We start from the raw sequence: 27,626 nt of genomic DNA on the forward strand, positions 1-27,626 counted from the left end.
CTCGGCTCGATGGGATTCAGAGCGACTCGGATCGGATCAGAACGTTTCGGGTCGGATTAAAGCGGATCAGACTAGAGCGGCGCGGCTCGGCTCGGCTCGGCTCGGCTCGGCTCGGCTCGGCTCGGCTCCGTTCCGCTCGGCTCGGCTCGGCTCGGCTCGGCTCGGCCCCGCCCCAGGCCGCGGGCGGTCACTGCGGCGCAGTCGCGGGGCCGCCATCGCGGGCAGATGCAGGCGATCAAGTGTGTGGTGGTGGGCGACGGGTGAGTGCGGGCGGGGCCGCCCTGGCCGCGCCCCGGCCCCTCAGCGCAGCGCAGCGCCGCACCCAACGGGCCCGGCCCGGCGGCGCCCTGGCGAGCAGGGAGGGAGGGAGGGCTGGCCCTGGCCGGCGGCCCGGGAGAGACGCTGTGCCGGCGGGAGGGCTCGCTGTGCCGGCGGGAGGGCTCGCTGTGCCGGCGGGGAGCTCGCTGTGCCGGCGGGGAGCTCGCTGTGCCGGCGGGAGGGCTCGCTCCGGCGGGGAGAGCGCGGGCCTGCCTCTGCTGGGGCGGCGGCAGCGGGGCCGGGGGGTCGAGGCGCCGTCGTGTCCCGGCAGGAGATGAGATGAGATGAGATGAGATGAGATGAGATGAGATGAGATGAGATGAGATGAGATGAGATGAGATGAGATGAGATGAGATGAGGGCCTTGCCGCGGCCCTTGCGAGCCTGCCCCGCTCTTGTTCCATGAACTTGGGGGCTCCCTGGGTAGCAGACAGGCTTCTCTTGGGTTTTACGTCTCTCGCCTTGTTTTATGTAGGTGCGGTATTTCGCTATTTTTCCTTGCACGTGCTTGATTCATGACAGTCCTCCCGAAAATCTTGTGAACATCAAGTCTCATGTCCTTTTGTTGATGGTTCTGAGGTGAAATGTGTTGCTGTTTCTGATTTCACCGTGTGCTCCTAGTCACCCTTTTTACTCTTTAGGCTCTTCTTAAATGCCTTTTTCTGTGAACACATCTGCCTGGAAGATGCAGGTGTACGCTAATTTTACGGTGCTTTGTAATTTTCCTAGCTCATCCTACATATTTTTCTTCACAATTCCAGTTTACTTTTCTGGTCACCACAGCAAGCACAGAGCTGAGATACTCAAATGTAAATGTGAACTGGTCTTAGGCAGGCACTAGACTTACCCTTTCTCATGCATGCCCCCCCTCAAATAAACATTTGTGGTGAGGCTTTCCAGATTCCAGCCTGTGGGGGCTAAAGAAGGGAGTAGGAGAAAGCCAGCCACCTAAACACACAGCCTTACTGCAGAGGGGAGAGGAGTCACTGAGAACATGGGATATTGCAAATGGACTTTAGCTGAAGGTTTGCTGTCTTGTGTTTTGCTTTAAGACCAAATGAATACTGCAGACTAAATGAAATTGGAAACACATAGATACTTTTTTTTTTTTTTTTTTTGGTGAATTACTAGCTTTGCTGTTTGGTGGGAGAGAAGTCAAGTTCGTGAGGAAAAGTTGGACCAGTCAGCATAGTGGTTCCTTGCAAAACTTCACTCTTCTCTGACCAAGGGGACCTGATCCAAAGGAGAAGTAATAGTGGTTCGCTCTTTGCTTTCTGTCATCCTGGTGCGGGCAGGGGACTGTCAACTTGGAGTCTCTTCCTCTCTTATGATATATTTCCTAATGTCAGTTTGGTTGCAGAATTGAGTAGGGAATACCCAGTTTTGCTAGCTATTCAGCTTCACCCAGGCACCTCACAGCCAGTTTCCTTGGCACTCACCATCTTTTTCTGGAAGTTTGTCTGCAGTTCACAACTTTCTCAAGTAATAAAGAGGTTGCTTACACTTCTGGTACTCCTCTGTTCTTAAAACGAAGCGTTCCATTTGGACATCTACAGGAATAGTTAAAGACTATGTGCTTATGCTATTGCCAGCCAGGCCTGGCCAGGCCCCTGCCAGCTGCCACTGCTGGGCTGACCAATCCTACCAACCTTCAGCAAAGTCCTGTGCTGGTATTTTCATCCTTCTTTACTAAACTTTTCCCACAGTGACAGTGGTCAATTTTAGAGTCCATTTTTTTACAGACACTTATATTTTCCCCTTTGTATTTATTGGTACTGAATTCCTGTATCTGAGGAGCTCACCGAGTTCTGCATTGTTGCATGTTTTTTAACCTCACTGTTTATCCATTTTGCTAAATTACTATGCATCTACTGAGCCCAACACACAACCCTAATTTGTGCCCTCTCTTGGATCATGGAACAACTATATTTTGCCTGATGTCTTGCTGAGGGCTGAATAGGTAGGGAAAAGTAGTAGGAGAGAGCAGGGTCACTAAGTGCTCAGGCAAGGTGCACGTTTTGAGTTCAGGCCGGTTCCGTGACAACAAGGGAATTCAGTCTGCTACAGATTGTTTTCTCACATGGTAACTTTTTACCTAACCTTGTGTTTTGGGTGGGGAAAGGGTGAGTTTTACTGCCCTAGTGCCTAATACTGTACCCTTTTTTATGTTTGTCWCTCTTAACCCTCTGCAGAGCTGTAGGAAAGACCTGCTTGCTGATTAGTTACACCACAAATGCCTTTCCTGGAGAATACATTCCCACCGTGTGAGTAACAGCCTCGGGCTTCAGTTGCTTTTTGATCTGTTTGCATGTGTGTGTGTGAAAGTTGGTTGGTAGGTGAGGAAGTGGCTGATGAAATCAGTCGGTGAACTTCACAGGTGAGGATGATGCTGTGGCTGTGTGTGTGAGGAAGGCAGATTGTCCCCACTGGAACTGTGCTGCAGTATCCTTTCCTGATTCACTGCCTCTTTGAATTTCTTATAGAGATGTGAAGATCACCACAAAATTGTCACTGATGGGGTCTCCTCCTTGGCAGGTTTGATAACTATTCTGCAAATGTGATGGTAGATGGAAAGCCAGTGAACCTGGGCCTCTGGGATACAGCAGGACAAGAGGACTATGACCGACTGCGGCCTCTTTCCTATCCACAGACGGTGAGTGCTGGGCTTGGACTGGCTTGTAACTGCTCCCTCTGAGAGTCAGGGAGGTTCCCAAGGACAGGCATTTCCTTTCCTTTGAGAAAAGTCTGAGTTCCTGCCAGTGCACCAGTAATGCTGTTTTTTAAAGAATATCATAGCTGATATTCTACTAAGAGATTGTACTATTCTAATCTCTGCTTTGTAATGGTCTTTGAAGAGTTATGGGTGCCCCAGAGCAGCTCAGGTGAAAGGAATGCTGTAGGGCTGCTGTGCAGCAAAGCTCTTTCCCTGGCTCATTCCAGTTCCAGCTCATTCTCCTTTGGCAGGACAGTTCCCCTTTGGGCTATACTAGGAGTGTTTCTGGATTTAGCAGTTCTTAAGCAGTTGTGCTGCTGGTGAAGCCCTTAGCTGTTAAGATGTTTGAGGCCTCAGGCTCCTAATGTGCAGAGCCCAGCATTGTGAAAGAAGATGTAATCGTCTTGATACTCAAGGTTCATTCCTTCCTTCTCTTAGTTCAACACCCTCAATGGAGAAGAATTTCTTAAAGCCACAGCAGTCCTTGCTTGTGGCAGGAGGTTGTCCTTTCTCAGGCTCTCTCTCTCCACTCTCTTTAGCTGTTACTTTCTGCACATCTGACCTTCTTGTTTCTGCACAGGATGTTTTCTTGATCTGCTTCTCCCTTGTGAGTCCAGCCTCCTTTGAGAATGTCAGAGCTAAGGTAAAGTATTCTTCTCCTGGGTAAAATAGTAGAAGGGAAGAACCAGTGAGACTCCCTGCCCCACCCAGCACCACACTTACAAGGCCAAAACTTCAAGCAGTAATGTTTTGGTGAGGGAAGATCATAGTCTGCAGGTTTTAGGTGTGGCCTGCTTTTTATTCATTATTTCTTTGGCTAAGTTATTGCCTTTTTGAATCTGCATTTTAAGATAAGGGATGTCCTAGAAGCTAAAATGCAGTTAAGGGAAGCACTGTGTGCAGTGTTGGCTGGCAATGTGTGTCATGGTTCTGTGTCTTGGTACCTTCGTTATTACACCTGCACCAGTCTCTTCTTGTAAAGCATATTCAAAACTGTACACATCAGTACCCTGTTGGGGTGTTACCACCATGTCAGTCATAAACCTCTCACTCCTAACAGTAGGAATGTATCCTCGTGGTCTTGGCCACCCATAGAACTACTTTTCTTACTATGCTTCTGTTTCAGTGGTACCCTGAGGTCCGACACCATTGCCCAAATACACCTATTATCCTGGTGGGCACCAAGCTGGACTTGAGGGATGATAAGGACACCATCGAGAGGTTACGCGATAAGAAACTGGCCCCCATCACCTATCCCCAAGGTTTGGCTATGGCTCGGGAGATCGGTGAGTCTCTTACGCTGGCAGATCTCATTGGCACTGGACTTTGTGAGTGGGTGAGGGACAGTGTATGGTGGTAGAACTGGAGTGCTTGAGCTGGAGCTCTCTTTCCCCAGGGTCGGTAAAGTATCTCGAATGCTCTGCCCTGACACAGCGGGGCTTGAAGACCGTGTTTGATGAAGCCATCCGGGCTGTGCTCTGCCCACCGCCTGTGAAGAAGCCTGGCAAAAAGTGTACCATGTTTTGAGGGCTGTGGCCTAGGAGTTGGCTCAGCATGCTGTCATCCTCTGACAATTGCATATTAAGCTGGGTGTTTCTGAAGGGGGCTGGGATGCGTAGGGCCCTTCATCATGTACGAAGTCAGTGTTTTTTAAATGTCTCTTTGATTTAACGTCAGTGTTGATGTGAAGGGGCAGTGGGGGCAGGAGACCAGCTGGGGACTGTAAAGTCCCCAGGGGAGGTACAGCGGGGAAGGCAAGGTAGCTCTTTCGGGCAACAGGCTGCTTTGGCTCTCCTGAACTCCAAGCGGAAAGGGCTGAGACATCTGTCCTGTCCTGGAAACAACCTGTTTTCAACTGGCAGGTGAAACAGGTGGTGAAGATCCTGGTGGGAGTGGGAAAGGAGCTGATTTCAATGCTGCTGAAAGACAAGAATAGCTGGGAGGGTGGTAGGGTCTCCTTGCCCAGCCGGCTCTGGCTAACCGTTAACAAACTGGTGCTCTAGCAGAATGTGCCTGAGACTGTTAAAAAATCATAACCAGCACTGAAGGGGTCAAAGTAAATGAGAAGCTGAAGAACTAATGATTAGATGCTTTACTGGGTACTAGCCAAACTCTGTGAGTGAAACAGCTCTGTGCAATCAATGCATTTGCCTTTTTGTGTGTGCACACCCTAGGACAGCATGATGCTGCTCCCCCCCATCAGTCTTTAGCAGGGCCTCCCCCCCAAAATCCAGTCTCTGCAGAGCAGGGCTGGGGTTCTTGCCTCTATTTTGTTTTTTTCTACTGAAGACAGCAAAGGAAGCAATGAGGAGTCTGCTACCTTCTTTCCCTTCCCACTGAAAATGCAGACAGAACTCTGTGGATTTGGATGGAACAGGGAGAGCTTCTGAAGGGTTGTGGGGGGAACAGGGTTGGAAGAAAGGTCCAATTTCTAATCATCATGTAGAGTGACAAGATAAAACCTTATTTGGTGCAATAAACATTCTCCATTACAGCGTATGTGAACTTTATTATATAGCAGCCGTGCAAAGGTGAATTTCTGCCTCATTTCCAATACAAGGCTTCAGTCATTCTGCCCCTCCAGCAAGAGGTCTGTATCATTGTTTTCTATCCAGTTTACATCTATGCAGTACTTGTATGCAAATTGAAGCCAGGTGTGAAATGCAGGTGTCATCTTAGGAGACAAGAAAGCCCCCATCAACCATCAGGGAGCTGCCAGTTGTCATAGCACTCTGGTCACTCAGCAGGAAGAGAATGCTGTTCACCACATCATCCACCTCTGCAATCACAGAGAAATCTGATGCCCACCTCAAATCACGCCAGAAAAACAAGCATCTAAAAATGCCTGGCTTTGCCCTCTACAGGTAATTAGAGCAGGAGAGTGTTTCTGCCTTCAAACTGTGTTTGATTAAATGTTCAGGACAGTGTGGCTGAGACCAGCTGGACATCAAAGTGTCCTTGTGATCAAATGGTGCTTAGTTCACAGCAAACACCCAGTCAGGTTTATGATCAATAGAGTAAGTTCATTTCACTTGTCCCAAGATGAGGACGCGGTAGAAGAAGGGAGAGGAGGGTTGAGTCTCACCCTGTCCTGATCAAATGCTTCAAGAACTCAGCCAGAAGGCATGCTGTAAGTGGTGACTTTGCCCAAATATCAGCAAAGTACTTCTGGCTGTGATGTCAGTGAGAAGGAAGACTTGGAGAAAAAACACAAGCGCCCAGCCTGGGAACAGACCTACATCACTGACCTGCAAATTTTCCCAGAGGAATCCGATTAATCATGGCAGCAGATTTCTGAGGGTCACTCCAGTTAATTCTCCCCATGTCAGTCATAACGACGGTGGGATTCACAGTGTTCACCCTAATCTGGGACCAGGAGCAACAAACAATCTAACCCAAGTGCTGTGGGAGGAAATGCTCAGGCTCAGCTTTTGCACTTTTCTCTCACGGATTCGTACCTTGTGTGGTCCCAGTTCCATTGCCATTACCTTGCTCAGCATATCCAAAGCACTTTTTGTGGAACCTTTAAGTGAAAGGAGGAACCGGAGCTATTTAACTGCATCACACCTAGTCTGGAGCACATGGGTATTTCACTGCCCAAAACTGGCACCAGCTTGGTGATTGTGGTTGAAAATGAGAGGGGCACTGCTAAAGCTGCACATACTTACAGTAAACAGCATGATCTCTCAGCGCACGCTGCGACGCCTGGCTGGAGACGTTCACAATAGCCCCTGGCACCCCCTGTGCAATCATCTGCCGAGCAACTATCTGGGAGGGGGGAGGAGAGGAAAAAAAAAAAGGAATGCCAGATTCCTAATAAGAGAAGTCATTTCACTCCATAGGAATCTCGCTGGGCTATTATGGTAGCCCAAAGAGCAAAAACATCTGGAGGAGGCATGTCCTCACTGCCTCCTGCTTGTACGAGAGTCAAGGCCAGAGTGTGAAGGGGTTAAACAGGTAGGTTGTCAGGCTGACTTTGGACTGCAGTCCCTTTAGCCCCCACAGTGGACACATCCCAGCTCTGTACAGTTTAATCACTGCTGTGCATCGAGGCAGCTGCAGTGACAATTCCTCCTCACCTGGGAAACATGAAGCACAGCCCCAAAATTCACATCAAGAGACCTACAAATAAATCAAATTTCAGTTAGAGAGTAGTTGTAGCCCAGCCCAGAGAACTCTTTTGGGAGGCAGCAGAGGACAGGTGCTGGTGGTCTCTTGGAAACACTGGTGATGCTCTAGAACATGAACAGAAAGACCAAATTGTCGCGCGAGCCAGAATGGCCAGGTGTGCTCTCAGCAACAAACTGTCCATTGGCTACAAGCCTAGTGGGAAGGTGCAGGCATGCATCAGGCACATCTCTCACAGGACTTTGCTCTTCAGCAGCCTAATGGAATTCATCTGTAAAAGTTTAAACAGTGAGCCCTGGGCCTCAGCCAGGGCAGATGACTGGTCAAGCAAACCCTTCACACAGCTTTATAAAGCAAAGCTGCTCTAAGATGGGTAGAGACAGCTTTTGTTCTGCTTGCCACATTGTGCTTCCTTAGGCTTCCACCTGCCAGTTCTGCAGAATGATCTTAGTAGAATCCATACATATAATGTTCTAGTCACAAACCTTTATTATAGATTCTCAGCAGCCATTTTTAACATAGGGACAAAGCATGACCCATTTTCTCAGGACATGGACTCAACATAGCCTGTATCCTAAAGCTTAATCACAACCAAACTATGGAACTTCTCAGATAAAAAGGTTGTTGTGTTATAGTAAGCAAATTTAATTCCCCACCGTGACTGTTTTATGTTTCCTTACCTGGCTTTGTCTTTTCTATTTCTGAATTGTCTTAGCGACAACGACCTTTCAGTTTAACCAAGGTGGAACTAGTCTGGAAACTTTGACCTTGACGAGCAGCAAAGGCACTCTTCCTCCCATGCCAGTAGGATGGCAGGTGCACCCCACCACTCTGGAGGTGACACTGCAGGTTCTGGCAACTTAGAAATGGATGTAAGAGCCAGTGCTTGGTTTCCTTTTGTTGTTTAATGGGTGAAAGGTGATGATGTAAAGAATGAAAAAACAGTAAAGAAAAAGGACATAAGCAGTAACAATGGACCAACACCGGGCATTGCTGAAAGTGTCCGGTCAGCCTGTCTGGTGTCTATGAACCATCTGCTGTCTTTGTTCACATCAGCTGCTTCCCCTCTAATGACATCCTTTTCTGGAAAGCTCTGTTGCCGTTTTTGCCGTTGCCAGCTTTGTGCCGCCCTGGCTGGCAGAGCAGAGCCCAGAGCAGAGCCCAGAGCAGAGCCCAGAGCAGAGCCCAGAGCAGAGCCCAGAGCAGAGCCCAGAGCAGAGCCCAGAGCTCCGTGCGGAGCCGCCCGTGCGGAGCCGGGGAGGGGCACTCACCGCTGCAGCGCCGAGCGCGTCACCTCCAGGAACGGCTGCAGCTCCGCCACCGCCGCGTTGTTCACCAGCAGCTCGAAGGGCCCCGCCGCGCCCAGCGCCGCCTCCACAGCGTCCCAGTCGGCCAGGTCCAGGCACAGGGGCTCGATGCCCGGGCACTGCGGCGAGGGCGGCCGCCGTGGGTGGGAGGCGGGGAGGGAGCCCGGGGGCTCGGTGCGGGATTATCGGGGACGGGGGGCTCGAGGGCTGGGGGGGAAGAGCGCGGGGCTGCGGTACCTCCCGCYTGAGGCTCTCCAGATCTGCCGCCGTTCGGCTGAGCGCGGTGACGCGGGCCCCGGCCCCGCTCAACGCCGCGGCCACGGCGCGACCGATCCCTGCGGGGAGACGGCGTCAGACGCGCCCCGGCCCGACCCCCGCCCGCCCGGCCCTCCGCCTGCGCTCACCTTTGCCGGCTCCGGTCACCAGGACCCGCCGGCCGCGGAAGCCGAGCTGCCGCTCCATGTTCCGCTCGGACTGTGGCCGGGGCGGGCCCGAGGCCGAGGCGGGGCCCGGTGGGGCCGGGCGAGCAGCGCGATCTGTCCGGACGCTTCCCGTATCTCACAGAAGTCGTCTCCAGGTTCATCCAGCAAGAGACAGGCACACAAGTTTCCTGGCTCTCACTCTTCACTGAAGTATGATTTAAGCGAACACAGAAAACCAGGCTTTTTTTGAGCTGATTAAAAAGACATGCCAACTCTGCCTCCTCGAAGTTGCTAATAAAAATGACATTTAACATCCTCATTATCTCAATTCTTTGACTTTGTTAATCAGCATCTGCAAGGATTCTTATCCATATTTGTTCTTCTGCACACCCACGTCATCGAGCTCACTTGCTTTTTGGCCATTGGCATCACATGAACTGGACAGTAGGATGTAGTCTTCTGGATTAGAGCGTTTATGGTYCACTTTTTATATAAGGCACATGTGAAGAAACATGACAAAACACAGCCTTCAACATAATTAAATATTTATTTTATAGAATCACTTTATGTATGAAAAGGTAGTTTGATTAAAAAGCTGCATCCTGATAGATCCATGCAGCTTACTCTATTCTCAACATAAGAAACCTTGGAGTGAGCCTGAACATGCTGAACAGTTTCCCATTGCCCTGCAGGAGAATACRGTCCTTTTTAAGTTCCATAAACAACCTCCCAGCTTTGAGGGCACTGCCTCTTTGGCACACCAAGTGTGACCAGTGACCACATTGTGAACTTCTACCGCTTAGTTTTGCTGCCATCAGTATATTGTGTTGTAATTTTTTAACTGCAGTTTGCCATAATTGCTGCCCAATCCATGCTGTCTGTGCCACCTTACAAGAGACTGCTTCCTGTAGAAGGGGAAGAAAAGTTCCAACAGAAGAACTCAGAATCAGTGCTTGAAGACAAAATCACCTCATGAGCTCATGAAGTTTCTACTTCATCGGTTTTCTACTACAGGAGGTTAAAACCAAGAACCTAACAAGTGTTTTTTAAAAAATTATATGGATACTTGGAATCTCCAGAGCTATTAATAACAAATCATTGAACCACAGGATGCCTCAGTTCTAGTCAGCAGAAGATCTAATAGAGGTAGAACTTCCTATTCCACAAATCCTCATTTGTTTTCTGTGACAGGCACACCTGCAACACTGACAGCCCTTTATGGAACAGCCAGTGTGCGAGCTGGGCCTTGTGCCAATTCCCTGCAGCCAATTCTTATTGCCATACCTCACAGTCACCTTAGGATGTATGATAGCAGAAATACAAGAATGAGCTGCAGTATTGTAACAAGTAAGTCTGCTTGTTTGCTCTTCAGTGGAACTACTTAAAATCATGCAAAGAGGACAATGTACCAAGGTAAATGCTGAAAGGTTTGTGTTAAAAAACAGAATGCAGGAAACACAGTACACTTCAGGAGGCTGACACCTGTGCTAAGTGGCATACTTGAATACACTACAGGCATTTGTACCAAGAATTTAAGTAACTAGCTGAAGCCCACAGTACAGCTGAGCACAGCTGTTTAGAACCTGAAATTTCTGCTAGGTCCACAATCAAGCCAGTAATTACAGTTCCAGATCATACAATGGCATTMTATTATTCTCTTAATTTGGCCTCACACTCTCTTATCACTAAACCAGCAAGGTGTTTTTTTAGAGTTTGTAAGAGTAAACAGTGGTTTTGCAAAGTTACTTTTTTATGGTATTCTTCAGGTCAGGTAGGGGTTTGCACATGGCCAAAGGCTGGGCTAACGGAAAAGTAAACATATGGAACCCCATTCTTTCCACTTTCAAAACTGTTTTATTTTCTTCAAAAAGCAGCAGCAAATGATACTGCTAGAGCACTGAACTCCTGCTTGTGTGTATGGGTAGTCTCCTTTTAGTAAGTGCATGAACTATATTGAAGCATTAGGGAGTAAAAACATTGATCTCGACTTTATGGTAATTAAAAGATTCTCTGAAGAAGGTGGAGTGACTGTGGTCATACAGTTAAAGGTCCTCAGATGATACCATCAAACCCCTCCTCTGTGCATTTCAACTATCTAGCATTCTTCCCCCCTCAGACAGCTTCAGAAACAGGGCATGTTTTGCCAGCACAAGCTTCTCTGGCTCATGAGACCAGCTAGGGCAAACTGGGAGAAACAATTACAATCTTGTCAGACAACTATCTCCTCAATATCAACTATCAAGGGAATAAATCATAATCATCAACCACTGCAACTCAGTTGGCACCTRAGGCAGGTCTGACAATTACGTCCACAGGAGGTACACATGGATGTGTATTGTAAGCAACTTATCCAGTCCTGAGTAAGCTTACCCTCAACACAGGGTTTTCCCAGGATAAAGGCTTTCAGCCTTGTTTACCATAGTGATTCCAGGATTTCTGGTTCTGGCCCACTGAAGTTTTAATCTGGCAGGCCACAAAAGTTCTTAAATAATTCCGTTCCCAAGAAAGATGAGTGAAAAATTCCCCTCTTTTATCATCTTGGGGTCTACAGTCTGCTCTAGCACTCCACCATCAAAACAGTGGCTTCTAAAAACCACCAAGGGAGCAGGAACAGTCTCACTCTCAGTACTGCATGTCTCAGATGTGCCCAAGCACAGATTCATGTGACATCAGATAAGAAAGTGTAAAGTGACTTATACACACAGGACTGTGGTCATCTTATGAAGAGCCACTAGACAAAAGAACAAAGATTCTTCTTGGAATGTCCCAGGCTGCAGCTGAACAAACCACACCTTACTGCCTTTTAAAATACAGTCTATTCACCTCCTTTGTAGACACCACTGGTTGTCTCCCAGAAAAAGAATAAAACCACAAAAAAATTCCTGCCTTATGCAAACTAGCTAAGACACAGGTGTCAGTGGCTGGTCAAGAATTATGACATCTTCTTAGCAGGGCACCAAATAGTGTCCGGATAAAGCAGACAATGGACAGATTTAAATCTATTAAAAAAAAAAAAAAAAGAGTATTAGATTGGAATTCTCCATACATGGAACATATTAGCATTGAATATGCAGCAGTCTGATGGAGCAGAGGGTGGGTCTACCTGCTTTTGACACAGTGACAAGAGCTGATACAAGAAAATAACCTCATTAGTGGGTCTGATCACCTCTCAGATCACCACTCAGATCTTGTTTTGGAAGTGGACACTTACCGGGTTGGATCTTGCTGAAGGCCAAACACTCCTCCCACACTCACCACATTGTGTTTGTTCTCAGGGTCCCCATAACTCAGGGTTACCTGTAAAAACAAGTAAGTATTCAGAATTTGTAACAGCAATGCGGAAAACCAGAGTGGACAGAGCAGGTACCACGAAAGTCTCTGTCGATGCTGTCTAACCTGAACATGGATCACATTTGGAGGACAGCAGTTAGTTGTGACATAAGCAATGTCAGCACTGAAAGGCACTAAGGACAATGTGGGAGAATACAGAGAAGATCTGAAAGTTGCATTGCCCTGAAGGACAAGATGAGTTCCAACTGTAAACTTCGTAAGGACATTAATCCTGCTACTGTCTCTACGTTCACTAAATAACATATGTTCACCCTAACTAGACATTGCCTGAAGCCTGCAATAGCAATGTTTTTGCAAGGGGGAAAATAGAAATATTTGCATGTTAAATGGCATGCAAAGGATTGTCRTGACAAATCTGGAATAAAATTTAGATCTTTGGAGCCCCAAATCAGTGCTGTTCTTCCACACAAGCACTGCATTAAGAATTTTCTAGTGTCAGACACAAGAAAGATTTATGTTTTCTTTCTAATTGTACATTTCCTGTGTTTTGGGTTTGCTGTCATCATCTCATGGAGCCAGTAATCACCAGTAAAACAAAGTATTCAGCCCACAGTCTAATTCACTAACATGAAGATGACGTCATGATGGAATTTGGCCCCAAGTGCATATTTCTCCTGCCTAATACAATTTCCAGAAAAGTATAACCACACGATATGCAGGGTCAAAACCACACTCCTGTTTTCTTAGGGTGACAAGCAGTGTGATGCAGGCAACGCTGCTGGATGGCCTCGTGGCTCCATCTGCTGCCCGGGAGGTAAAATGTATCTCAGCAATTAAGAAACGATTTTTCTGAAGCAACACTAAGTTTCTTGAGATTCAGATGAATTATTCTTAAAAATGATCCAACATTTAATTATATCTTAGCTATTGAAGAAGTACTTGTAATAGCTGCCTTTTTGAACAGCATAAATTAAGACTGAAATTTTATTAGGCAAAATCAGGAAGACTATTTAGCAAACTTCTACACATGCTGCTACTGTTACTTGCAAAAAGTCAGGGTTTAGAAGGATATGGGAAACACCCTTTTTAGGCTTCATGTAGCAGAATGTGTCCCCACAGGAGGGGACAGCTATATGAGCTAGCTGGCTAGGGTGAAAGTATGCTTTTTACCTAAATGAAGGAATTGAGCACGTCACAGCTCTGAGTATGTAGATATCCTTCTTTGCTGAACAGTGCTAAGTCTATGCAGAGTATTCTTTCTGATCAGACTGAGGTGTAACTATAAGAACAGGACATGAGGCATAGTCCTACCTGCTGCAGCACAGACTCGCCTTGTAGTCTCTGCAGATTTTCCAGGTGGGAATGGAACAAAGGGCTGTGCAGCAGCTTTACCTCCAGCAGCCCTTCGATGATGTAGCCAATCGTGCAGTCATCAGGAAGACGCACCCTTTCTGCAGTACTGATGAAATTGCCCAGGCTGTGACAGAGAACATAGGAGACAAGAAGWAGTATTTTTTAAAGCCTCCCAAACATGTATTGATGGAGTTCAGCTAGGAACAGTGCTTACCTGGCCCAGGGACTCATCTTCAGGGCAAGACCTCGGCTGATACAAAACCCAGCTCCACCTGTGGCAAACCAGAATTTCACGGTTGTCTTCTGAACAGTGAAAAGAAAAAAAACATATAGTAGTTACTGATAATCAGCTTTTTCCATTTGACTGGGCAGGGAAGGAAACTTGAGGTTCTATTGAGCAGCACATACTACACCTGAGTCAGAACAAGGCTACACATGAATCCCTATTTGTTTAGGCTGCTGAAAGTGCAGACAGTTTCATCTGAGAGCAGCTATCTTGAAACAGATGGCAGCTGAACCATCAAATTAGCATAATGGAGGTGGCACACATGAAATGAAAATGATAGTCCCACTTCTACCCAATTCCATCTGCCCCATTTATTTTAGTCAAGGGCAACAGCCAGCTCAGTGTTACTGAGGATATCAAAAATGGTCCATTATACACTTGGCTCCGTGTCCAAAAAGACTATTTTGTTGTGCAGAGTCTTCCTTATATAACTGACTTTCTAGCTGGTGGACATGTTGCATCTTTAGACCTGCCAGTGTGGGTGACCTGGTCAGGACTTTTTCCTTAGCACATTTATCTTGTGATTGAGATATGTTTGCTTCCGGTTCTTGGAAGCCTAGTAACCATTTATATTGGAAATGCTTCATGTATCCAGAAAGCTTTTGTCACCCATCTGAGGTTGGTTTAAGATGATGACAGTGTGTATGACACTGCACTCAAAACAAATAAAACCCCCCTTGAACTCCCACCTGAATTCCCAAGCCCTAAAACAAGGACCACTGCTTTCAAAGCCACTAAAGGAAGAGTCAGGGTGGGGAGGCCCTACTAAGCTCAGTGTGAGGGAAATCATAACATACATGAGTAAAGGAACAGCCAGCCATCCAATGGACACAATCTCCATTGTGCATACATACGCATACAACATCAGAGTGAAGGTTCATTTAACCTAGCACTCTGCCTTTGAAAATTATCATCACCAGGTTCATATCTTGCAGATTACATCACTTGGGAGAATCGTATGAATTGTCAGGGTTTTAAAGATTTAGAAGGTCAGAATGTCTCTCACACAAACTGTAAAGTTTGCTTACTGATCCATCACTTTGGACATGGTCAGCTGCTTCAATGGGATGGTCCAGACTCGGTCGCCCCACATAGACATCCTGGCTGTGTGAGAAGGCAGACAAGAGATGCAGGAGAGTCCGAGGGTTCACATAGTTGTCATCATCCACATGGCAAAACCATCTTCAAACAAAAAAAAGCAAGAGGTTAGAGACAAAGACATGAGTTACAGGTTTGGAACTGAGTCTTAGTCTTTCAGACTTGGGAGCAGAAAGTATTTCTCATTGTCCCAAATTACAGAATACGAAAGCTGAAAGCACCCACAGATGCAAAGTGTGTAAAGAGGCTGCTATTAACAACCCCTCTAGATTATAATCTTTTGCACCTTTCCACCTTTGATGGTTGTTTGTAAACACTGCTTCATGCTGTGCTCCCTTTTCTGCATTCATTCCTATGTTTTAGCTAATGTCAGATTCCTTACTGGAACAGAGACAGTTACTCCAGTTTCCTGTGAGCACAGAAGTGGAAGAAACAAAGTGAATCAGAACAATGTGTTTCACTTACTTTTGCCCAGATTCCAGGAATTTATCATATTCCACAGACATCTTGCAGCAGAGGGCTTGCCGGGTATGGACAGCGGAACAGTTGGTGTTGATCATATGATCCCCTGGAAGGAAAAACATCAGCCCTTTCAGGTTTGAGAAGCATGTGTAGTCCAGAAAAGACTACAAAAGAAGTGCACATTTGGCACTAATACTGCACATCTGAGGTGCACATGGTGCATACATGGAGAATAAACTGCAGGACAGGCAGGGGTCACAGATTATCGATCTGGTATGCAAGCTGCAGAGATCATAAAATTGTGTGAGTGCATTAAAAACAAGTGAGGGTGTATACATAGTGTCATGAGATGCATGCAAAGGAAGTATCTACTATAACTTTGGACCACATAAGCTTACTAACAAGAAGAAAGGGAGTGCAAAGGTGAACCCAGTAATCTGCAAGTTGCAGACATCTTGTCCAGGTGAAGTAGGGAGAAATTTTCTCCATCTTAACTTCCCTAACGGCTTGTACAGCATGAAATAAGGACTTCTACAGAAAGTATGAAAGAAACCAAACTCAGTTATAACAGACAGTATGCACCTGTGCTGCTACACAGCTCACCTGCTTTCAGACGTAGCTCTCGATCCTCCCAGTCCGTGAATATAAACGTCTGTGGAAACAAAAATGGTGTGTCTACATTTGAGAACTTCAGAAGCTAATTTTAAACTTGCTCAATTGCAGTCTGTATTTGGAATGTTTTGTTAGCTTGTTTCACAGTATCCACTGGAACGGGAGAGACTCTCAGCAACTTCAACCCCTGCCTTATTTTGTTACATTTCTTTATTACAACACAGAGAAGACTGCCATTTCAATAAAGCAGCCTGAATTTTACCCTCCTTTTCTCAGGATAACTGATTTCCAGACAGAAACGACTTTGGTCTTTTTTGGCAGTGGCACCTCTCTCTGGCTAGGAATCATCCACAGCTGTCAAGCAGGTTAAGAAAAAACAATGCAAGTCAGGGTGGGAAGTGGCAAGTGGTTAACACTGTCTTGTTGCGACTGCTGGACAAAATCCCACTAATATACTTCAACGGACTGAAATTCCACAACCAGGGAACAAATTTTATGTTCTACAGAGAAACCTACGTGGCTGAACTACTTAATAGTCCAAAATACCGGCTTACATGCATGATCACTAGGAATCTTTCATAACCATGTAGAACTTTCCAGAGTCATACAAATATCAGCAGACTAGGTCTGCTTGGACCACCAATCTCATATTGCAGGTAACTGGCTTAATCAGCAACGAACTCTTTTGGAAGCATGTTCAGACGAACCGTTTATATAAGACGACCTTCCACAGTCTTACAAGGAAAGCCGCTTTTAACACAAGTAAGAAAAACCTCAGTGAGAGGATGCGGCGGCTGCCCTGGAGAACGCGGGGCCGAGGCTCCCGGCTGCCTGTCCCTGCCCGCTGGCGAAGCCTCACCTGTCCCCTCGCCTGGGAGATCCAGGTTTGGAGGAGCAAGTCCAGCCGGCTCTTATGATACTTCCTCGTGGTCTTCACCGCAATAAAAATGTCCTTCAGCTCCAGGCTCTCCCTGGCCGAGCCGCCGGCAGCTCCGAGGCGGCTCCTCCGCGCCGGCTGCGGGCTGCCCGTGAGGCCTCGGCCGCGGCTGCCGCTCCCCGCCCCGGGGGCCGGCGCTGGGCCCGGCGGCGGGCGGCGGGCGGGGCACGGCGGGGCGCTGCCCCCGCGGCAGCAGCAGCAGCAGCAGGGCGGCGACGCCCAGGGACAGCAGGAGCCCGGCCCTGCGCAGCCCCAGGCAAGGGCCGTTCATGCTGCAGCCCCGCGGGCCCCCGCCTCAGGACGCGGCCGCCTCATGGCCCCGCGCGGCGGGAGGTGGCGGCGGGAGGTGGCGGCGGGAGGTGGCGGCGGCCCCGCGGAGGGAGCGCCCGGGGATCTCCGCGGGGCCGGGCGGGGCCGAGGGGGCCGCGGCCCCTTTAAGGGCCTCACCTGTGGGGCGCGGAGCAGCGCCACGCGCAGCCCGGAAGAGGAAGCGGAAGCGGAGSCGCAGGGGCGGGCGGCCGGAAGCGGCGCTGTGAGGGGAGGATGCCGCTGCCCGTCCAGGTCTTTAACTTGCAGGTACGAGGTGGCTGCGTCCCGTCCGCCCGGGCCCCCGGCTCTGGCCGCGCTCCGCCGCGCTCCGCAGCCCTCCCACGCGGGGTCTGGCACCGCGGCTCGACCGCGGCCTCCGGGGACGCGGTGCGGCCTTTTCCTTGGGCTTCCCGGGAAGGGAGCGGCTCTCGGCTGGCCCTGGGCCCTCGCTCGCCCGTCCTCGGGTCTGTCTCTATCGCTTCCGCCGCCGTTGGCGAGCAGCGACGCTCAGCGAGCATCCTCCGGCACCCGTGGCACTCGGCACCGCGGCGGTGTGCCCGGGCTCTCTTGCCGCGCTGTACGGCTGTAGGCAGGGCTGCAGCAATCGCGGAGGGACGGTCAGATGGCTGATGAAGAGGAACTGGGAGTCTCCAGTGCAGGGGAGTGGGTCCGTAGCACTAGGTACCTGCGAAGGCTATCCTTTGCTAGTTTTAGTAGTAGCAAGTTTTGTGTCAGGGCACGCACTCAGCTCACTGTCACTTCATCAGCGACAGATCTGTACTGCACCCGCCTCAGCGATAGGTCACACCTCTTTCTSCTGAGTACAGTCACCAGTTTATCTGCTTGTGCGAGATCTGATGAGGTACCCTCAACAGGGTATCCGTTGGGGCTTAGGAAATCTTGGCGAGTGGTGGTTATGTTATTTSCTTTGTGAGTAGTTTTGCATCTTCCTTCCAAAATAAAGAGCTCGAAAATGTTTGAGTTTGCATGTCTTATTGGTACTTCCAGCCCACTTGTGTGTTTCTTTGGCTGGGAGTTAAGAGAGAAATGCAAAGTGCAGCCTCCCAGTGTAGCAAGACACAAATTGTTCTGCTTCGCCACCTGGAATTGCAGTTAGCTTTGTCATGTTTTCTAAGCAGTCTGTAATTGAGTTTTTACTATGGTAGTCAAACACAGCCTGAACCAACTAACCTTGGCACTTAGTGTTTGTGATATAAGAGAAGATATAAGGTTGATAAAATGGAAAAAAATGGTGGTCTTAGCATATGGTAAATTACCTGATTGTGTGCAGTTTTTCTGAGGGGTCATCTTGGCAGTCAAACTTACCTCTGCATCCTGCTTCCCTTTTCTTCATGGAAGGGTTATTAAACGAGGAAATTAACTTATATATGCTTCATTTCACTTCAGATTTTGGGAGAGTTCACATCAGTGTTGAGATATGTATGTACCAGTTTGTGAAAGAATAAGATCCCCAGACTGTGGGTGAGTGTAGGTTTAGCTGATAAGGTAATGTTAGGTTACAGGTTGGACTCGATGATCTCAAACGTCTTTTCCAACCTAGTTTATTCCGTGATTCTTTGTGAACTTTTAGAGATAGGAAATCTGGGCCTGCCCTGTTCCTTCTCAGAGAAAACCCCAACCAAACAAACCATCAATCCGGTCAACTCCCCCCCCCCCACATCCTTGATTTCTTAAGAGACAGTAAAATCAAGAAAAATACGGAAATAATTTGATATTGGTGGGGGCAAGGTGGTTGGCATTTATGTCTTTTGTGAAATCCACTTGTGCAATTTACACCAAATCAAGTGTTGTTTATATAATATGTGTGCAAAATCAGCATTCTGTGAGTAGGCATTCAGCTAAATTTTCTTAAATTTAAATAGGTAATTTCTAGGAGGAATGTTCAGCATAATTCGACTAGGAGGAGGCAAAGAATTTTGTGCTAGCAGACCAGTTTAATTTGTGGGATGGGATAGCAGACCAGTCTTACTTGGCATGCATGGAGAGGCTGTGACAGCTGTGCTGAAGTCACTGCACTGGTGTGAGTCCTTAGATCTTAGTACATCCTTTAAGCAGTGCAGGATATACTGGGAGAATAAAATTCTGTTGTTTCTGCAAAAGAGGCTCTATCTAAGCAGTGGGACTTAAACTTACAGTAGGATAGTTCAATTGACGGCAGATCTCTGCAGTGCAGACAAATTGTTCCTTGCTGTTTGTTGGAAATTCTGAAATTGCCATTCCACATTCTGTTCTTTATGGTATTTTTATGTTTTTAAAATTGTAACAGTTTTTTCCTTTTTTTGCCCAAAAATACTAATTTTAAACATTAAAGCAATTTTGAAAGATTGTGATGAGTTTTTTGGTATGTTTCTCCTTTTGAAACTTCTTGAGCTGTTAACAGCAACACTTGCTCAAGGAAGAGAATTGGAATGCATACCTCAGATACTTTGTAGAATCAGATTTATTGACTCTTCACTTTTTTGCTTGATAATTTACCAGACCAAATAAAGTGCTTTGTGTGAATGCTGAGTTATGCTGATGTTTGCATTAGACTGTCATGCTGACTAATCGTGTTGCTAGAGAAAAATCCTAAGCTTATCAAAAGACTGAGGAGTGCATTTTCATTTTTAAAATTTAGCATGTATTTAAGCAAGATTGAATCAGATGGTTGTTTCCTGCTTAAATGTAATAAGCTACTTTTGACCTTGTTTTGCCATTTTAGGGTGCAGTGGAACCCATGCAGATTGACGTAGATCCACAAGAAGATCAGCAAAATTCACCTGATATCAATTATGTGGTGGAGAACCCCACACTGGTATGTGCTGCTGAGGGTTGTGGGCACATTTCTTGAGTATGGTCTCTTCCTTTCAGAATTTTGAAAAAATCCCTTCTGAAAAAACTTAAAACATCACAACTGAAATTTTAAAAGGGTAAATTGTAATGTACTGCATATTTCTGAGAAAATTGCTAGTGTTTGAAGAAAGGAGATATGGATTAGGGACTAGTCTTACTGATTTTTTATTTTGCTGAGTCTTATTGCCCTCCTTGAGGGGGTCAGGTCTGCAGGAAAACCAGTGCAGTAGCCTGATTTAGTGTGTCCATTTTCACCTTCTGAGGCCAGGTTTTCTTGGCAGGATTTGGAGCAGTATGCATCCAGCTACAGTGGGCTGATGCGAATCGAGCGGCTGCAGTTCATTGCTGATCACTGCCCACAGCTGCGGGTGGAAGCTCTCAAGATGGCTCTGTCATTTGTCCAGAGAACTTTCAATGTTGACGTGTATGAAGAAATCCACAGAAAGCTGTCTGAGGCCACAAGGTACTAAGAGGTCATGGGAACCTAGGGACCTTTCCTGGCCGAGTTAAGACTGATGTGCCACAGTGGAGGACTTTGCATATAATACCAGCATGTATCTTATGCAAATTGTCTTTGCCCTTAGAATTTAATAGCGGTTAAATGGGTGTTCATGCTTTTTTAAAAGATAAAGCACAGAAGATGTTATCTTGTTCTGAAATCTGTCTGCTTTAAAAAGCTGTAGGTAGATATTGAGGTGAATTAAGTCCTTGCAACTGCCTCAAATATTAATGAATATACTTGTTTTTCTGTAGGTAGATAATGGAGATGCCTTCTTGATGCTTTTGTTTTCATAAGTTAAAGCTTAATCTAACTTTACCTTGTTTTGGTTTGCTTTTTACTTTCTTCCCCCGCCTCTCCCAGCCACAACAGGTTTGCTGTCAGGGATAGCCTATGATATCTCACTTCCCATGTTTGCATTATTTTTGCTATGTTTATTTGATGATTTCTTGTCTGTTTTGTACCAGGAGTTGTTAACCATGTGTGTGCCAGTATGTTCATCCTAAAATCATTAGGATAATTTTGTGAAGTATTTGCAGACATCTGTGATGTTTATGTTACTGCTTGTACTGGAGATTTTAGCTATATGTTTTTTTGGGTTTTTTTTTTTTTTTCAGTACCCTTATTTTCTCTTTGGTCTGTTTTGTGAATGCTGTAGTGTTTGTTAAGGTAACAGTGCCAGGCACTTAGCAGATCTCTGTTTTGAAATGTCTGCAGTCTAACAGCCCCATTCAAATACTTTCCTTTCAGAGAACTGCAAAATACACCTGATGCTGTCCCTGATAGTGGAATTGAACCCCCTCCTCTTGACACAGCATGGGTTGAAGCTACACGCAAAAAAGCTCTTCTTAAGCTGGAGAAACTTGATACAGATCTGAAAAATTACAAAGGAAACTCCATCAAGGAGAGTATCAGGTGAGATGCAGAAGGCTCTGCTGGAGCAAGGAAGAGCATTTTGCTCCTCCGTTCACTTAACACGGGATATCAACTGCATTCAGTGCCTTAGGTCAGTGTGTTGAGTTACTTGTTTAGAACAAACTGACTTTGTCCCTTTCTGAGCATCCAGTTCATTGATGTTTTAATTCCTGTCCGCCAGGAGAGGCCATGATGACTTAGGTGATCATTACCTGGACTGTGGAGACCTCAGCAATGCTCTCAAGTGTTACTCACGAGCCCGTGACTACTGCACCAGTGCTAAACATGTGATCAACATGTGTCTCAATGTTATCAAGGTAGGAAGATTTGCAGGAAATGATACCTGGTGTCTTTGTGATACCTGCTGCAAAGTTCCCCCTGTATACTTTGCTCTTGTGTCAATGATGATGCGGTTTATCTAAGGAATGCCTTTTTTCCATGCCCACATTGTTTTTGGCTCTCTGCAGGTCAGTGTATACCTCCAGAACTGGTCTCATGTTCTGAGCTATGTAAGCAAGGCTGAATCTACACCAGAAATTGCAGAAGTAAGCTCTTGCTCTTTAACTTGCATGAGTTTTCCCTTTGTTTTCTGTTTCCAAAATTTGTGAAGTGATTTCTTCCTTTTAACCTTTATGATTCCTCCTATGATATATGTGTACAAAATCTGACTCCTGGTAAAAACGGATACTTGCCATTGTTAGTTTTGCCATATTTCCCAAGATAAATAAGATTAAATTATCTTGCCATTGAGATTTACAAATCAATTATCAGGATGAAATATCTTGGGGACAGTTGTAAGCAAAATAGCTTTCATACTGCTTGCTCAGTACTGCTTTGTTTTATGCTTTAGCAAAGAGGAGAAAGAGATAGCCAGACACAAGCAATTCTCACCAAACTGAAATGTGCTGCAGGTGAGTGAATCCTTCAGCTTTCTCTATGATTTGCCTGTCTTTCTACCTGTTAGCTGTCCATAGGGCTCTTGGGCAACAGTGTGTGCTTGGTTTATTTTTTCTCTTGTATTTGACAGACTTTGTATTTCTGCACCAGGCCTGCTCTATTTATTGAAGTTGGTGAGATAGAATTGCTGGCTGGTTTTTGCCATCTCTTTCTTGTTCCTGAGTTTCTTCATCAAGGATACCTTTGTGAATTAATGTAGCTCAAAGGATGCTTGATAGACTCTGAGGATCTTGTTTTACTTCAGCAGTGAAGACACTAGCAACCATGTGGAGGCCTCTCCTCCTCCCTTTTTCAGTTTTTCATGATTTTTATGCTATCATATAAAAAAGAACTAACTTTTCCGGTTCCTAGGCTTGGCCGAGCTAGCTGCCCGGAAGTACAAACAGGCAGCAAAGTGCTTCTTGTTGGCATCCTTTGATCACTGTGATTTTCCTGAGGTGAGAACCAAGAGGTAGCTGTGTGCATGTTTTGGAGGGGATGTAGTTCTAAGTATTGGGTTTTAGAATTCAGATACTGTAGTTGTTCTTGCAGCATTCCTGTATAGTTTGATGGTGCTGTGAACTCTGTTGATGGGTTCTTTTTATTGGGGTTTTTTTTTTTTGCTTGTTTGTTTTCTTGATGTGGATTTTTTTGGGTGAAGGTTTGTGTGTGTGTGTATGTGTTTTGGTATGTGTGTGTGTTTTTGTGGGTTTTTTAATTTGGTTTGGTTTTTTAAATTTTGTTGCTGTTTTATGTTGTTTTCAAAACATCTCTGTTCTTGGCTTCTCTAAATGTTCTACTCTAGATCACATGGAAGTTACATGTGAAATTTATACTTTTGTGTTGCTCAATCAAAAAACTCTTGGAATTGGTGTCTGCTCTCTTAGCTGTGTTACTGCTCAGGCCCTGTGGCCCGACACACTGGGTGAGAGCAAGCTGAGTGGCGCTGCATTTGACAAGGACTAATCTTGTCACTGTATGAAAGAAAGGCCTGGGGTAGAAGAGTTAATGCCAACCTTATGCCATTTTGGTAGTCAGTGACAGCTCTTTCTCTGTTCCTGTCTCTGTAGCTGTTATCTCCCAGCAATGTGGCTGTGTATGGTGGGCTCTGTGCCCTTGCTACGTTTGACCGTCAGGAACTGCAACGAAATGTTATCTCCAGTAGGTGAGTGATGCTTTGAGTGGTGTTTGAAAGTACTGGACACCTTTTGGAACACGGGACTTCGGTGGAGAGTGGGTTCTGGCAGAATAATAGCTTTCTCATACAGGAGAGAAAAATCACTAAGCCTTAGATTGACTTTAGTGTTAAGTGGTGTTTCACTGTCTAAAACACAGTAGTTAATCACAGCTGAAATTTTCTTAGTGTAAGTTTCCAACCGAGGTTAGATCCAGCATCTTGCATAGCCCATTGTGTCTCTATTGGTTGTCCATATCAGATATTAAAACAAGGGACACAGCCCTCTGTCAAAGGTAGCTATCAAGATAATTTGCCTTCACATTGCCCCTTGTCCTGGTGTATGTTAATCGTTAAAACAATTTAGTAATTATTACTGCACCTTGGAGTAATCTAACGATGACATAGAAGGTTAATAGAATTACAGTCTTTGGAAAAAAGTGGATATTTGTGTGTCATAAATTGAATTGCAATGATACCGAATTCCTGGGTGTACATCAGCTGGGTGTTCAGAAGCAGTAATTTTAAATTGCTGTGGAAAGAGGTTTTTACCTTTTTTTTATGGGCTGATACCTAGGGTGAGATGCCGAGGTTCAAAAATCTGTGATGGAGAATTGAACGTGTGCTAAGAAAGAGTGTGCATTCCTAAGATTTACCACACTCACAGGGGGTTGTTTCTCTGAGATAGTGGCATGCTTGACCTGCCTATGGCATGCTGTACTTAATGAAGACTGTGCTTTAAAAGGGGATGCAAAGCTGGCCAGCACAGACTGCAGTGCAAGTGCAGATCTGGCCTGTGTTTTCTGGTGATGTATCCTGATTTTGTCATATTGGCATTCATTATTTTGTTTTGTATGAACAAATACTTATACTACTTGGTTTGTCAAAAGTCTTCTGTCTTCTTTCCTCACAGCTCTGATGCTGTGCTCTATCTCTCGGTGTTCCAGTCTCCCAGCCCTGCTGAAAATGGGGTGTCTGGTTTGTTTGTTAGAGATTAAATTTTTAGAATCTTCAAATGACAGTGAGAGCTTTTAACCTTGTGACTTTAAGTTATGGGGTTATGGAGTGTTGAAATGGTGGGTTCCTATGTCTGATCACTCCCGTCTCTGTCTGTAGCTCCTTCAAATTGTTTTTGGAGCTGGAGCCACAGGTTCGTGACATCATCTTCAAATTTTATGAATCTAAATATGCTTCATGCCTGAAGATGCTAGATGAAATGAAGGTGAGTTACAGGAGAGCAGTGCAGAGCAGACCCTAAATGTTCCCTTTGTTTAGCCTTTTGCGAGAAGCAGCGATTGTCAAAAGTAGATACAAAGTGTTCAGCTCTTCTGTGTCTTCTGACTTCTGATGTGGTGCATGGAAATTGTGAGTACTTTATTGGTAGAGAGAAATTATAAATGTTTTCCAATATCGCTAATTCTTTTATTCATTATTGGTTTATTGTATTGTCTTGCTGTGGTGCAGTATTCTTAAGGTTTAAGTATATACACATGAATGTTTCAGAACACAGGAATAATATCTTTTTCCAGATTGCTTGTCAGCTTCTGATGTGGTTTATTGTTCTGCACAGGACAACCTGCTGCTAGATATGTACCTTGCACCTCATGTCAGGACACTCTATACCCAGATACGAAATCGTGCCCTTATCCAGGTAATGGTTCCTGTTATCCCAGAGGTAGATGAACAGGGAGATTGGCCATCTCTTTGCAATTGCTTTTCTCCTAGTTTCTCAGAGGTTGGAGAGTGCCCTTTGGCAGCTGAATCTTTTCTTCTTATAGTACTTCAGCCCCTACGTGTCAGCGGACATGCGCAAGATGGCCACTGCTTTTAACACCACAGTGGCTGCTCTGGAAGATGAACTCACTCAGCTTATCCTGGAGGGACTGATCAATGCCAGGATAGACTCTCACAGTAAGGTGAGTGCATTTCAGCCATGGATTGTAGACTGAACAGGTTTACTAAGATTAGAAACTGGCCATTCCTGAGACACTTGAAAGCTGTGTTCATCTGTTGGGCCTGCTGTGTACAGTAGGGGTGAGCAAAGAAGGCTTCCTGCTGTGGAACCTGGCTCCAGCTCTTGTGTACAGTTCTCTGTATTGGTTCCAGATTCTTTATGCTCGAGATGTAGATCAGCGCAGCACAACTTTTGAGAAGTCTTTACTAATGGGCAAAGAGTTTCAGCGCCGTGCCAAAGCGATGATCCTGCGAGCCGCAGTCCTGCGCAACCAGATCCATGTCAAGGTATGGACGTGTTAAACAGGGACTATAAAGGTAGTGGTAAGGTTTTAGTTTGGGGGTTTTTTTTAACTAAAACTGTAAAAGTTGATGAATTGGACATTCTGGATGGGAATGAATCTATTGTGTTCACAACTGGACAAATTCTTACGATAGTAAATACTAAATATATAAGGAACAGGTGTTTGTAGCCAATACATCAATACATTAACCCGCTTGTACAAGTCAGAATATCCTTTGAAGTTTATATGGTTGGGTTAATTCTGAATAATTCCTTAGATCCAATCTTTGATAGTCACATCTTTTACCTTATCAATAAAGACTGTTTGAAGTAATTTTTTCAGCTGAGGAATTAAAAAATGCATTAATTGTTAGGAGAGTTCCTTCTGTTTTGCAGTTTGGAGAGGATGCCTTTAGGGAGGATAGGCTGCCTGCACAGAATGTGTTAATTTCTGTACTATATTAATCCCTGTGATTACTAAATGCCAGATAGTATTCAATCTCTGGAGCCAACAGCACCTTGTACATAATAAAAAAGAGTGGCTTAAGAAGTTCTGGTTTGAACTGGTTAGGAAAAGGTTTCCTGAGCGGTAGAAGTTGTAAACACAAAGCCATTGTTATTTATAAACCTGGGGGTATTGCTCTCCTGCTGCTGCCATCCTGCTGTGCTTCACCTGTGCTTCATTTTGTCTCTCAGGCCACAGAATATTTGCACATCACTAACTAGGATGTAATTTGGTCTTGTTGCAGTCTCCTCCGAGGGAAGGTAGCCAAGGGGAGCTCACTCCAGCTAACAGCCAATCCAGAATGAGCACCAACATGTGAAAAATTTCATGCATCATCAAAAGAAACGTGTACCCAGTGTCTCACCCACTAACTGCTGAGCTTCACGAACTGTCCCCTTCTCCCTCACTTCTTGCTCACATTGAGAGAGTCAGGGCTGGTGGTGGATAATATAAATATTCCATTAACTTCAATTCTCCTTGAAAAGAAATTATTTTTAAAAACAGCATCCCTGTAATGGGTCATCATTTCAGTTTTGGTCAAAAATCCTTCCTTCATTCTCCCTCCACCACTCCATAAAGAGCTGTCGGGTTATTCATACAGATGCTGAGTTGTTTTTCAGCTGCTATTAGTTTTCTTGTTTCAAAGCAGCAAAGATAGTTAGTTGAATGGACAGGCATGATGTAAGATGAGTTTTGCTGGCCTGGAAGTATTGCCTTGGTTTTGAGCAATGCTGAGCTTTCTGTTTTCCAAATAAACTTACAAGTGCATTGTTCTCAATTATGGAGCTAGAGTTCTGATGGCAGAGAAGATTTCCTTTGAGCAACTCTTGGGAGAATTCACCTGCACCAGAAAACATGGCATTGCTTCCGTGCATTCAGTCACCGGCCTTTGTTTTAGGGTTTTATGTTTGCCTGAAGCCAGGTTCTTTCTCTCTCTCTCTGGTCTCTGTTTTCAAAGAACTATTTCCTGATGTGTTTCCCACTTGTGTGTGACCTGGATTTGGGGCCCAGTGTTATCATAGCAGTAAATCTCTACTTCATGCAAATATTGCTGCTTGTCCAGTCTTATTGCCATAGTGTGTCATGGTTTCCCCACATATGCAACCGTTGGTTTTGGGTAGAATGGATAAATGCCATAAAACACGACTCAAATCTTGTGGAGGCATGAAAAGAGTCAGTCTAGGTGCCCAGTCTCCAGGAGCATTTATTCTGCTTTTCCTTTCATAAAGGGGTTAAAGGTGGCAGCCCAGGGTGTGGGTGTGTGTTTGGGGGG

General features: G+C 45.8%; 4 protein-coding genes across 4 annotated transcripts; 2 read left to right on the forward strand and 2 right to left on the reverse strand.

The window, feature by feature from the left end:
* The first annotated feature begins 107 nt into the window (after positions 1–107).
* RAC3 (Rac family small GTPase 3) lies at positions 108–5,524 on the forward strand. The gene is made up of 6 exons (XM_057380442.1): positions 108–260; positions 2,510–2,581; positions 2,853–2,970; positions 3,611–3,673; positions 4,157–4,316; positions 4,427–5,524. The coding sequence occupies exons 1-6, from the start codon at positions 226–228 to the stop codon at positions 4,555–4,557; spliced, it is 579 nt and encodes a 192-aa protein (XP_057236425.1). The 5' UTR covers positions 108–225; the 3' UTR covers positions 4,558–5,524.
* DCXR (dicarbonyl and L-xylulose reductase) lies at positions 5,474–9,329 on the reverse strand. Its single transcript, XM_057380438.1, is given in 9 exon segments — positions 5,474–5,809; positions 6,279–6,396; positions 6,489–6,553; positions 6,699–6,798; positions 7,110–7,152; positions 8,430–8,584; positions 8,703–8,800; positions 8,870–9,024; positions 9,026–9,329. Coding segments are annotated over 9 exon segments (1,020 nt in total). The 5' UTR covers positions 9,208–9,329; the 3' UTR covers positions 5,474–5,705.
* Positions 9,330–11,684: 2,355 nt separating this feature from the next.
* RFNG (RFNG O-fucosylpeptide 3-beta-N-acetylglucosaminyltransferase) lies at positions 11,685–17,401 on the reverse strand. The gene is given in 9 exon segments (XM_057380437.1): positions 11,685–11,886; positions 12,099–12,184; positions 13,490–13,655; positions 13,746–13,834; positions 14,846–14,999; positions 15,381–15,483; positions 15,981–16,029; positions 16,849–17,032; positions 17,034–17,401. Coding segments are annotated over 9 exon segments (1,062 nt in total). The 5' UTR covers positions 17,198–17,401; the 3' UTR covers positions 11,685–11,819.
* An 18-nt stretch (positions 17,402–17,419) lies between these two features.
* GPS1 (G protein pathway suppressor 1) lies at positions 17,420–27,014 on the forward strand. The gene is made up of 14 exons (XM_057380436.1): positions 17,420–17,502; positions 19,958–20,050; positions 20,370–20,551; positions 21,338–21,502; positions 21,684–21,819; positions 21,970–22,047; positions 22,353–22,413; positions 22,811–22,896; positions 23,509–23,603; positions 24,729–24,834; positions 25,183–25,263; positions 25,391–25,528; positions 25,719–25,853; positions 26,598–27,014. Exons 1-14 carry the CDS (start codon positions 17,470–17,472, stop codon positions 26,670–26,672), a joined length of 1,464 nt encoding a protein of 487 aa, XP_057236419.1. The 5' UTR covers positions 17,420–17,469; the 3' UTR covers positions 26,673–27,014.
* The last annotated feature ends 612 nt before the right edge of the window (positions 27,015–27,626 follow it).

The sequence above is a fragment of the Malurus melanocephalus genome, unplaced genomic scaffold (genome assembly GCF_030028575.1).
Source record: "Malurus melanocephalus ecotype Western Australia unplaced genomic scaffold, MMel_1.1 scaffold_453, whole genome shotgun sequence".
Lineage (NCBI taxonomy): Eukaryota > Metazoa > Chordata > Aves > Passeriformes > Maluridae > Malurus > Malurus melanocephalus.

Bases quoted from the DNA above. Each gene is read 5' to 3' on its own strand.
- RAC3 (XM_057380442.1), top strand. From the start codon at position 226: ATGCAGGCGATCAAGTGTGTGGTGGTGGGCGACGG. The intron at 261-2,509 runs GTGAGTGCGGGC...AACCCTCTGCAG, and splicing joins TGTGTGGTGGTGGGCGACGG to AGCTGTAGGAAAGACCTGCT. The intron at 4,317-4,426 runs GTGAGTCTCTTA...CTCTTTCCCCAG, and splicing joins GGCTATGGCTCGGGAGATCG to GGTCGGTAAAGTATCTCGAA.
- GPS1 (XM_057380436.1), top strand. From the start codon at position 17,470: ATGCCGCTGCCCGTCCAGGTCTTTAACTTGCAG. The intron at 20,051-20,369 runs GTATGTGCTGCT...TTTTCTTGGCAG, and splicing joins TGGTGGAGAACCCCACACTG to GATTTGGAGCAGTATGCATC. The intron at 25,264-25,390 runs GTAATGGTTCCT...TTCTTCTTATAG, and splicing joins GAAATCGTGCCCTTATCCAG to TACTTCAGCCCCTACGTGTC.